Source organism: Orycteropus afer, unplaced genomic scaffold (assembly GCF_000298275.1).
Source record: "Orycteropus afer afer isolate SDZICR_OR568_19922 unplaced genomic scaffold, OryAfe1.0 scaffold00030, whole genome shotgun sequence".
In the NCBI taxonomy this organism is placed as follows: Eukaryota; Metazoa; Chordata; class Mammalia; order Tubulidentata; family Orycteropodidae; genus Orycteropus; species Orycteropus afer.
In genome coordinates this window covers 14145085-14157619 of record NW_006921617.1, presented here as the reverse complement: position 1 = coordinate 14157619, position 12535 = coordinate 14145085, and the positions used below count along the sequence as shown (strand labels likewise).

General features: G+C 37.2%; 1 protein-coding gene across 1 annotated transcript in view; it reads right to left on the bottom strand.

Moving 5' to 3' along the window:
• The window catches only part of ROCK1 (Rho associated coiled-coil containing protein kinase 1), a 265368-nt gene that overhangs the window by 100160 nt on the left and 152673 nt on the right, over nt 1-12535 (bottom strand). Inside the window, exons 11-12 of the mRNA XM_007935599.2 lie at nt 9429-9489; nt 6492-6580 (exon numbers count right to left, since the gene is read on the bottom strand). Coding sequence (XP_007933790.2) covers nt 6492-6580; nt 9429-9489 — 150 coding nt within the window. The remainder of the gene's footprint in view (nt 1-6491; nt 6581-9428; nt 9490-12535) is intronic.

The following is a 12535-nucleotide window of genomic DNA, read 5'->3' as shown; positions in this document are numbered from 1 at the left end:
TTTCTTAGCTTACCAAAAACAAAGTCCTCTAAGATTTAGCTGGACTACTTTCCCAGCTTCATGCCTTACAGACAAGTCAAAGCTCTCTAACTTCAGGGGCTTCAGATATCCATTCCTTGAACCCTAACACTTCCTCCTACTCTTCCCCTAATATTTCCAACTGATCCTTTGATCTCTGACAATAGTATAAGGATCTCTTTATGTATTCCTGTGTTACTTTATTCTCTCTGCATTATAACACATTCAACTCACTGTATTTGAGTTGGATCCAACTCATAGCAACCCCTCCTTCGGTTTCCAAGGTGGTATCACTACACCACCAGAGCTCCCTTTATAACACATATCACAGTTATTTATAATTACTTGTCATCCCTGCTAAATTACAAGGAAATATGTCTTGTTTTATTTGCTACTATACCTACTAGCAAAGGAGCTCTGGTGGCATGGTGGATAAGGCATTTGGCTGCTAACAAGAATGTCAGCAGTTCAAAGCCACCAGTTGCTCTGTGGAAGGAAGATGGGGCAATCTACTTCCTAATGATTTACAGCATTGGAAACCCAATGGGCGTCGCTATGACTTGCAATCAATTTGATAGCACTGAGTATTTTTTTTTTTTTTTATACTGACTACCAAGCACATTACCTGACACATAAACTGTCATTACTGTTAAATGAATAAATGTTAACTAGAATTATTTGAATGCAGAAAATAAGACTAGAAACAGTTCTGATTCAATCTACATGCAGTGGCAGAGGTGTTCGAGGGGGAATTTTAGACAAACTTTATTTCTAGCCTGCTCACTTAAAGAGTCCAACCAATTTGTTCCAATCCTTGCCTGGAAAGAGGCTGAAAGTAGGACAATGAATGTCAACCATTAAAAAATAGAGTTAAGTTTTTAGTAGGATAAAGGATATAAACAAAGCTGTAGTAGATACACAAGATATCCCTTTTTGGAAAGGATGTAACATATATGGGAACTCACACAAGAAAATAAGTGCAATTAATACCTTCCTACAAGCCCCACTACTGTTTCTATTTAAAAACTATTGCCAAATTCAGTATAAAACCAAACCAATCCAAACTTACTGCCATCAAGTAAATTCTGACTCATAGCAACCCCATTTGGGTTTCTGAGGCAGTAAATGTTTACGGAAATACCCTGTCCAGTCTTCCTTTTGCGGAGTGGCTAGTGGGTTTGAACCGCCAATCTTCTAGTTAGCAATCAAATGCCTTAGGCACTATACCATCAGAGCTCCTTAAATTCTGTACAGAATTTTAGAAAATCTCATTTTAATCCCATTTCATATAATTATGAATAGGCCACTTTGGTCATTCTTGTTTTTTCTTGAAATGATTCCCTACCACCACCATTATCATCAGTTTGTCATTCTTCTTCTACTTTGTTTATAATATTTTGTTGTTGTTGTTGTTACGTGCTATCGGGTCATTTCCAACTCAAAGCTACCTTATGCACAACAGAATGAAACACTGCTCAGTCCTGTGCCAGCCTCACGATCCCTACTATACCTGAGCCTGTCAATGCAGCCACTGCATCAATCCATCTTGTTGAGGGCCTTCCCCTCTCTCATCAACCCTCCATTTTACCAGGCATGAAATCCTTCTCCAGAGAATGGTGCCTTCTGACAACATGACCAAAGTAGGTGAGATGAAGTCTGGCCATTCTCACTTCCAAGGAGCATTCTGGCTGTACTCCCTGGACAGATATGTTAGTTCTTTTAGCAGTTCACAGTATTCAGCATTCTTTGTCAACACCACAGCTCAAAAGCACCAACTCTTCTTCAGTCTTCCTTATTCACTGTCTAGCTCTCACATGCATATGGGGTGATTGAAAATACCATGGCTTGTATCAGGCGCACCTTAGTCCTCAAGGAGACAACTTTGCTCTTCAGCACTTGAAAGAGGTCTTCTGCAGCTGATCTGCCCGATGCAATACGTCATCTAATGTCCTGACTGCTGCTTCCACTGGTGTTGATTATAGAACCGAGTAATATGAAGTCTTTGACAACTTCAATCTTTTCTCCATGTATTGTGATGCTGCTTATTGGTCCAGTTATGAGGATTTTTGTTTTCTTTTATTGAGGCATAATCCATACTGCAGATTGTAGTCTTTAATTTCTATCAGTAAGTGCTCCAAGTCATCCTCAGTTTCAGCAGGCAAAGTTGTGTCAGGTTGTTAATGAATCTTTCTCCAATCCTGATGCCATGTTCTTCTTCACACAGTCCAGCTTCTCAGATTATTTGCTCAGCATACAGATTAAATGACTCCCCTCCTGATTTTAAATCATTCAGTATCCCCTTATTCTATTCAAATTACAGTCTCTTGGTCTATGTACAGGTTCCTCCTGAGTACAATTAAGTGTCCCATTCTTCTCAATGTCATCCATAATTTGTTATGATCCACACAATGGAATACCTTTGCATAGTCAATAAAACACCAATAAACATTTTTCTGGTATTCTTTGCTTTCAGCCAAGAACCATCTGACATCAGCAATGGTATCTCTCGCTCCACGTCTGCTTCTGAATCCAGCTTGCATTTCTGGAAGTTCTATGTCAATAAACTGCTGCAACCATTTTTGAATTATCTTCTGTAAGATTTTACTTGCATGTGATATCAATGATACTTTTTGATAATTTCTACATTCTGTGGGCTCACCTTTCTTTGGAATGGGTACAAATCTGGATTTCTTCCAGGCAGTTGGCCAGGTAACTGTCTTCCAAATCTCTTGGCATAGCCGATTGAGTGCCTCCAGTGGGGCATCCATTTGTTGAAACATCTCAGGGTATTCTGTCAATTCCTGGAGGCTTGTTTTTCGCCAATTCCTTCAATGCAGCTTTGAATTCTCCCATCAATATCATTGGTTCCTGATCATATGCCACTTCCTGAAATGGATGATCATCTACCAATTCTTTTTGGTATAGTGACTCTGTGTACACCATCCATCTTCTTTTGATGTTTCTTGCATCATTCAACATATTGCCCATGGAATCTTTCACTACTGTAATTCAAGGCTTAAATTATTTCCTCAGTTTTTTCAACTCGAAAAATACCAAGTGTGTTCTTCCCTGTTGGTGTTCTAACTTCAGGTCTTGTATCAGGCGCACCTTAGTCCTCAAGGAGACAATTTTGCTCTTCAGCACTTGAAAGAGATCTTCTGCAGCTGATCTGCCCAATTACATTTCATTATAATAACTGACTCTGTCTTCTCAAGCTGCTCTTTGAAATCTTCTATTCAGCTCTTTTATCCTGTTGATTCTTCCATTTGCTTTAGTTACTCTCTATTCAAGGGCAAGTTTCAGAGTCTCTTCTGACATCCTTTTTGGTCTTTTCTTCCTTCCTTGTCTTTTTAATGATCTTTTGCTTTCTTCATGGATAATGTTCTTGATGTCATCCCACAATAATTCTGGTTTTTGGCCACTGGTATTCAATGCATCAAATCTATTCTTTAGTTGGTCTCTAAATTCAGGAAGGATATAGTCAAGGTCATGTTTTCGCTCTTGTGGACTTGTTTTAATTGTCTTCAGCTTCAACTTGAATTTGCATATGAGCAACTGATAGTCTGTTCTACAGTCAGCTCCGGCCTTGTTTTGGCTGAAGACATTTGAGCTACTCTCTCCACAGATGTAGTTGATCTAATTCCTGTGTACTCCATCTGGCAAAGTCCATGTATATAGCCACCATTTGTTTTGTTGACAAAACGTATTTGCAACGAGTAAGTCGTTGATCTTCCAAAATTCTATCACGAGATCTCCAGAATCATTTCTATCACCAAGGCCATATTTTCAAACTACCGGTTAATCTTTGTTTCCAACATTTGCATTCCAATCATAAGTGATAATTAACACATCGTGATTGCATGTTCGTTCAACTTCAGACTGCAGAAGTTGGTAAAAATCTTCAATTTCCTCACTTTTGGCTTTGGTGGTCAGTGCGTAAATTTGACTCATAGTAATATTAACTGGTCTTCCTCATAGGCGTGTGGATATTATCCTATCACTGGCAGCTCTGTACTTCAGGATAGATCTTGAAAGATTCTTTGTGATGATGAATGCCATGCCATTCCTCTTAAATTTATCATTCCTGGCATAGATCATATGGTTGTCTGATTCAAAATGGCCAAAACCAGTCCATTTCAGCTCACTAATGCCTAGGATTAGGAACTCTGGTAGTATAGTGCCTAAGGCATTTGGCTGCTAACCAGAAGGCTGGCAGTTCAAACCCACCAGCCATTCCTTGGAAGGAAGACTGGACAATCTCCTTCCATAGAGATAAACTCACTAAACTCATTGCCGTCGAGTTGGATCTGACTTATAGCGACCCAATCTTGGATTTCCAAGGCAGTACCACTACGGAAGTAGACTGCCCAATTCTCCTACTGAGGAGTGGCTGGTGGGTTTGAACCACCAGTCTCCTGTTAGCAGGCAAATGCCTTAGGCACTATACCACCAGAGCTTCCTCCATAGAGATAGTGCCTCGGGAACCGAAAAAAGGGTCAGCTATGAGTTGGGACAGACTCAATGGCATTGAGTTTGTTTTTTTGGAATGCCTAGGATATTGATCTTATGCATTCCATTTCATCTCTGACAACTTCCAATTTTCTTAGATTTATACTTTGTCCATTCCATGTTCCGATTATTAATGGATGTTTGCAGCTGTTTCTCCTCTTTGAGTCATGCCATATCAGCAAATGGAGGTCTCAAAAGGTTTACTTTATTCATATCATTAAGGATGACTCTATTCTGAGGAGATACCCCTTTCCCAGTCATATTTTGAGTGCCTTCCAACCCGAGGGGCTCATCTTCTGGCACTACATCAGATAATGTTTCAGGACTATTCATAAAGTTTTCCAGTGATATAACAGACAGTGTCTCACTGCTGTTCATAAGGTTTTCACTGGCCAGTTCTTTGAGAAGTGGATCAACTCTTCCTTCTTCTGAGTCTGTCTTAGTCTGGAAGCTCTGCTGAAACCTGTCCACCATGGGTGACCCTGCTGGTATTTGAACCGCTGGTGGCATAGCCTCCAGTCTCACAGCAGCACACAAGCTACCACAGGACGACAAACTGACAGAGAAGTTCACCTCCCTCAGCTACTCCAAACTGTTCCACTCCTGCTTCCTGGCCTGCTCAATCTGTTCCAGGCCTCCAAAAGCTGGCCCCCACTGCTTCCCGGCCTGTCCTACCTGTTCCAGCCCTCCAAACGCCAGCTCCTGATACTTCCTGGATGTATTTTTTGATATAGAAATTTTGTATAATAGTATCTATTCATTTTTCTTCCATTATTTCTATACTTTATATTTATAAATTCCTTCCAAAGTCTGAGATCTGTTCATTATTTGCCTATATTCTCTTCAAGTGCTTTTCTAAAAGTTTATATTAAAAAACTAAAAAACCAAACTTTTTGCTGTCGAGTCAGTTCTGAATCATAGTGACCCCTCCTTGGGTTTCGGAGGTGGTATCTCTACGCAAGTAGATTGCCCAGTCTTCCTTCCAAGGAGTGGCTTGTGGGTTTGAACCGCCAGCCTCTTGGTTAGCAGTCAAATGCCTTAGGCACTACGCCACCAGAGTACCACTATACAAAATTTAAAACTAAATTCACTACCAGTGAGTCGTTTGCAACTCATAGCGACCCCCACTGAATTTCTGCAGCTGTAAGTCTTTATGGAAGTAGACTGCTCAGTCCTCCTTCCACAGAGCACCTGGCGGATTTGAACCAGTGACCTTCTGGTTAGTAGTCAAGTCCCTTATCCACTACACCACCAAAGCTCTTTATTATACATTATGCAATTCTTTAATCTATCAGGAATTCTATGAAATGAGAATTTTACTCATTTCCTCTTCTCCCAGTCATAAAACTGCCACTTTTTCCAGTGCGATTTGTTTAATACTTAATCTTCATGTAACCTTTGTATTTCATTTATTTTATAATATCTACTAAAACATAATTATAAAGACTTACTGCTTGTAACAACTCAGCATTAGGCTACATTATCAAAATAATTTTGATCATTGTATATTTTCATAAACATATATGCTCTTATTAGTATTAGACCCACAAGGGAAAAAAAAAAAATTCTGAGTTGCTGCTCTACAGAAGCACAATGGAATTTACAATCATGACATAAAAACTTAGTGAATTTTAATCTTCAACATTTTATATCTTAGAAAACATTGTATTTAATGCAACCTAATTTGCCCTTTCAGTAACCTAGTTAAAATGAGAGAAAAAAGAAATAAATCAGAAAAGTATGTCAAATATTCTGGGAAAAACACATCTGTAACTAATGCCAACAAAAATATTACTTCTTAATGCTAGCCAACACACTTTTCATGAATGCGTATCAACAGTAACATTTGCATCCCCATCTTAGGTCAGGCTACTTTTAAGTGTTTACAGAGGTAAGCTTTAAAAGAAGCTTTTGCTGTACAATGTATAATCTATAAAAATATGATTGCAGCAGTATAATCTCACCTGCACTTCTGTTCCATTTCATCTTTTAACTGCATTTCATTATGCAGCTGTTCTTCCAACTTATAGATTGTTTTCTGTAAACTTTCCTGCTTTAAATAAAAAAACTCATTTTACTAAAAATATTCATAGAGAATTTCAAAATAGTAAGTTTATGTTTTCATTTTGCATCTCTTTATGGGAGCATTATTTTGTTTAATCCTACCCCCTTTCTGTTTTTGTCTGAAGTTTTCTAGTACTAGTTTAACAAGCATTTTCTCAAAAGCTACTATATGTTAGGCACTATGCTAGGAATCAGTGGTAAATAAATTAGATTTAGTCCCTTTTCTCATGAAGGTAATAGTTAAATAGTGGGGTGTAAGGGAGTGGAAAAGGGAAAAATCTACAACAACCCAAAGACATATAAACAAAATGTTACAATTCAATATAGTAAGTGATAACAGAATTACATATACAGCGTTCTGTAGGAGAGAAGTGATGATACTTCTACTCCTGTCAGGAAGATGTAATGCTTGAGATGTGAGGCCTAAAAGATGACAGAAATTTACCCAACAGAGAAAGTGGCAGAAGGAAGGCATTTCACCAAGAAAGAATAATGAGTCCAAAAATAGAAAAACAGAAAAATATGATTTATTTGGGAAATGAAAGAAAACAAATATAGGAAGAGCACAAAACAATAACAGGCAGACCATCCAACATCATATCTGAACAAGTGATGGGATTAAGATCTTTCTAAGCAAAAACTGGAGTTGAGTACATTAACTTGTAAGCATTTTAAGCAGGGAAATGATATAATATTGACATTTCAGAAACACCACTCCAATAACATTAAGGTGAAAGAAATTCGAGACATAGAAATCAGCTAATAAGTTGTTAAAACAGTTCAAGCAAGAGAGAGTGTGGGTCTGATATAAGGCAGCAGTTGTAGGAATGAGGAGGAGGAGGAGATGGATATATTTGTCAATTAGAAGGCAGAATTCCTAGTAACTGATTAGAAATAAGAATGAATGGATAAAGTATCATTACAAAAGATAGGTGACACAAAAAGAAAAACTGCTTGGGAAAGGATGTGGACAGGGGAACTGTGAGTTAACTTTGGCTTCATTGGAAATGTCTTGAGTGATCAGGAAGAGAAGCCCAGTAGTCAAGAGAGATTCAAGTTGGAACTCAGAGGAACAAGCTGGACATGCAAGAGATTACCTACATAACACGAGCCAGAGAGCCAAGATCACAAGTTTGGAAAACATTTAATATTTAAGTAGGCAAAAGAAGAGCCTACAAAGGTGATTGAAAAATTCAAAGAGGTGGAGAGAAAAAAGAAGTAAATAAAGGAAACATGAAAGGTTATAAAAGTTTGACGTTCCAAGTAGGAGCAACAGTCAGTGTCAAATGCAGTAAAGAAATAAAAAAGAATACAGACTGAAAATTATCATCATATTTGGCAAGTGCACAGCTGTTCAGTAGAACCTCTGCAAGAAAGCTTTCAAGGAAGCATTGAACATAAATTAGCTGATTTTTGTGTTTAGTTCCAGGGTTAAGAGAAAATGAGTACACACCCAAATGCTTTCTTCTTCCCCTGTGATTTTACCACAGCAAAAGATAAATAAGGTAGCAGCCACAGACAGATTTATTTATGACAATCACCACTAAGCAAGATCAGCCAAAAAAACATGATTCTTTTGAATATTTTTATTTTCAACCCTGTTGCCACTGTTAATTGCCATCCAGATGATTCTGACTCCTGGTGACTCCATGTATGCAAACTAGAACTGCTCCATAGGGTTTTCTATGCTGTGAACTTTCAGATGATCATCAGGCCTGTCTTCCAAGGCACCTCCGGGTGGGTTCTAATGGCTAACCTTTCAGCTAGTAGTCAAGCACTTAACCATTTGCACCACCACTAAACAAGATCAGCCCAAAGAAAACATGATTCCTTTGAATTTTTTTTGAAATTCCAATATATTTCTAACCCTATATACATGTAATGCAGTGAGAGCGAGGCTATAGCAGCTCCTTATTCTTACCTTCCATAGGGCAAAGGTACTCTAATTACAAAGATTTCTGAGCCCAAAAAACCATTCTCAAATGTAAGCAATACGATTTATTTATTTTTAAACTGTTTCATGAAGATGAACTACACTCACTTTTCTGATTTTTACTTTCTGCAGTACTATATTTTTAGTGGACAAATTTTATGATGTTAATTGTACTTGTTATTCTCTAATTACTCTTCTCTTCCCTCCTCCTTTCAAGGCTTTTAAGATTCATTTTTTGCCCTTCTGTGCCTTGAAATCTATAAACTGTATAATCTGAGCTCTGATGGCCCATATTTTAAGGCTGGTTAATGACCCAGCCACAAGAGATAACAGCAGGAGATCAGAAGCTAGGAAAAATGAAGCACTTATTATCCCAAACCCTTCTTAACTTACTGTGATGCTGGCAGTGGCTATATTCTTTCATCACGGATCCTTTTCCATATTCCAGGCTTTCAGTGAGGTGTGGTAACAAGATTTCTCTCTTTCTCCCTTCTGCCTAGGGGCAATGGCTTCCCACTGTTGTTAAATCCTGGGTGCTTTAGCACCTTTTATTGGTCCCCTCAACTCTGCTCACAGCTCTATTAATAGTCCCTTCATTAAACTCTGTTCAGTTAAATCTCTTGAATGTGTCATCTATTTTTCTGTCAAGACTCTTTCTAATACATTGATCTATCATAAATTTCTAACTCTAAAAAGACTGTCATTATCATTACTGTGTAGCAATTCAGGGTTTACTAACTTCTTCCACATATATTATTCCTTTTGATACTCAGGCAAGAAATTAGACTGGAGAGGACAAAGCAGGCAAAACTGCCATAAAAATTAATTTCACATTCACGAGCAAAACAGGTTTACTCAGTATTACACAGATACATTAGCCACCAAAAAAAAAAAAAATCCATACCAGGCTTTTATCCACATTGGAAGTAGTTCTGTTATCATTAGGATTTGCTGAAGATAAGTATCTAGAAAGAAAAAGAAGTTTAAGATGAAAATAAACAAAGATTTAAAAATCCCAAAACAAATACTAACAAATACTACATGCCTAGTATTTCATGCTCAGTATCATGCTAGTTTTAGAATATTAAGTACTGTTTTAAAATCTTTTATTTTAGAAACATACTACAGAAATGATATATGTAACAAATATTAAATAAGTTGTATCTGAAGCAGCACCTACAACCATAAATATCGATGTTCCTTTAGCAAAACATGAAATATTCATAGCAAGTAGGAAAATAAAAGTATAAATAGCCTCATTTCGTTTAGGCCAGGTTTATGACCATGAGAGTGGTTTTTACCCATGAGAGCAAGTTATGGCAGGTTTTACTAAATTACTAAACCTTTCAAACAAATTACTAAAACCTTTCAGTTTTCAGACCTTTTTGGGGTTTAAGAGATTGGGGATAACTAAATGTGTGACCTCTGTAGACATGTCTATATCCCTTTACCCCAACCGTACTTCAGTAAAGCATAATGTTGCCTTTCTGGTTTAAAAAGCTAAGAGTTTTGGTCTAAGTAGTAAAAGAAACAAAACCCAAATTCTGGTGCTATCTTGATAATCTTCTGGGCTTCCAAGCTTATGAATGGGCAAAGGTGTGGCTACTGCTCTTTCAATGTAAAGTTACAATTATATAAAAACGCAAGCTTTAGAGGCCTTCCTTAGATGCTTTATAAGATCATGAAACATCTAAATAGATCACGTATGTAAAAGAAATTTCTAAGCTACCAAATGTCATGTACACGTTAGGTGCTGCGACTACTACCCCTATAACCACTGCTACAGCTACCACTACCACTACTTCTACCATGATTACTACCACTGCTACCACCTTGACTGATGAACCACCAGAGCTCTTATAAAGAGATCAATAGTTATAGCACACCTCACAGATGTTATGGGGCAGTTAACTCCCTACATACCAATTAACACTGAGTAACTGAAGAGTCCTTTAAGTACTATTAAAATTACATTAATGATGCTCTATCAGAAACAGGTAGAATGCCACTTTTTATGTTTTCCCTGGAAAATTATCCAGATCAAATGGAGATTTAACTAATCATGAGATGCCATGAGACACCAAGGGCTATGTACCAGATTTATAGAGGAAAGGTCCTATGTAACAAATAACAAATTCCAGATGCAGAGCAATTGAATTCCACTATTTAACTATCCCAGAAATTTGGTTTGAGATGCATTATTAAATGATGTAAATAAAAGCATATAGTGTGGTATCAGTGGAATCTGCACTACATCACAGTATCTGATCTCTAAATTCAGTATGCTCTATCATAGGAGTTGATGTTTACCTGTGTACAAAATCAGTAATATATTACTGAATGCAGCAGAAGAAATACACATCCTCACACAATCATTTATGTTTCCTTTTGTCTTTTTGTTTTTTTCTTCTTTCAAAGTCATTTCACATATTATATTGTTATTTAATGTAACTTTTGATGAAAGGGGAGTTAGTACATTAAGAGTATAGCTAAAAGTTTATATAAGTGTTTTAAAAATTATGTTTAATTTAGCTATACATAAGCAATAAAGTATTAAATGAAATGGCAAATGAAAGTATGTCTGGAATCTAGAAGAACTTCAAAAGTTTTGAATTTTATATTAGTATATTCAAAGTAATACTCACATACTGTACAACAAAGCTGATCAGTTTTGAAGTGTTTAAATTTTCTTTGTACCAATGAGTACTTAAAGACCAACACGATATACAGATCTGCTGATTCTTTCCTTCTTAAGAGTAATCACACCCTTGTCCATTCACTCAGAACTCATTTACTGAACAACTTATTACTCAATAAGATGATAAGTAAGAACAGAGAACAATTTCTACTTAAAAAAAAAAATGGAAACCAATGTGGGACATGAAACAGATGCATACAAGGAAAAACCAGAGTGTAGGACGAAACCAAACCAAATCCACTACCACTGAGTTGATTACAACTCACAGCAAGTCCCAATGGGTTTCCAAGGTGGTAAATGTCTATGGAAGTAGAATGCCTCATCATTTGAATCACCAGCTTTCTGGTTAGCAGTTATATGCCTTAGGCACTGTGATACCAGAGCTCCTTCAAGTGTAGGACAATAGAGTACAAATAGTTTATATAGACATTTATTTAATTCAAGATAACTAATATGTACCAAACCAAACCAAACTCACTGCCGTGGAGTCAGATCCGACTCACAGCAACTCCTCTTAGGGTTTCCAACACATACCACTACAGAAGTAGATAGCCCAATCTTCCTTCCAAGGAGTGGCTGTTGGGGTTGAATTGCCAGCCTTCTGGTTAGCAGTCAAATGCCTTAGGCACTACGCCACCAAAGCGCCCATTAATTTCTACAGACAGAGCTAAATAATTAACTGGTGGACTATACTATAGAAAATCCAAAAACACTAGAAGCAGCCTCAACAAAAATCACCCTGAAGCTTCTGTGTAGGTGTATCTGTGTGTATTTTAATATAAAGTAACTACAATATTATACTTGAAGAGCATTGGGGGTAAAAAAGGGTTAAAATATAGCATTTTCTTCAAAATTATTAAAAGCACTAGGCTTACTAGTCTGACAGAGACTAATGGTAGAACCCACAAGACTATGGCCTTAGATATCCTTCAGGTCTGGAAATGAACTCGCTCCGTGGCTTAACTTTCAGCCAAACAATAGACAAGCCTAGAAGGTGAGAATAATACCAGGGAGATACACACCCCTTAGAACAATCAAACATATGAGATCAAAAGTGCAGTATGTGCCCAGGGATAAAGCTCAGAAGGCAGGAAGGGATAGGAAAGAAGGACAAATGCAAAGTAAATACAAGGAAGAAGTGAGAAGAGTGCCGTTACATGGCAGGGACTGCAATTCATGGCACAAAACAAAATGTATGTGTGAATTGTTGAATGTAATTTGTTCTGTAAACTTTCACCCAATCACAATAAAAAGTTCTATATATATATATTTTTTTTTTCTTTTTACTCTTTTTTTCCCCAATTATTTTTCTC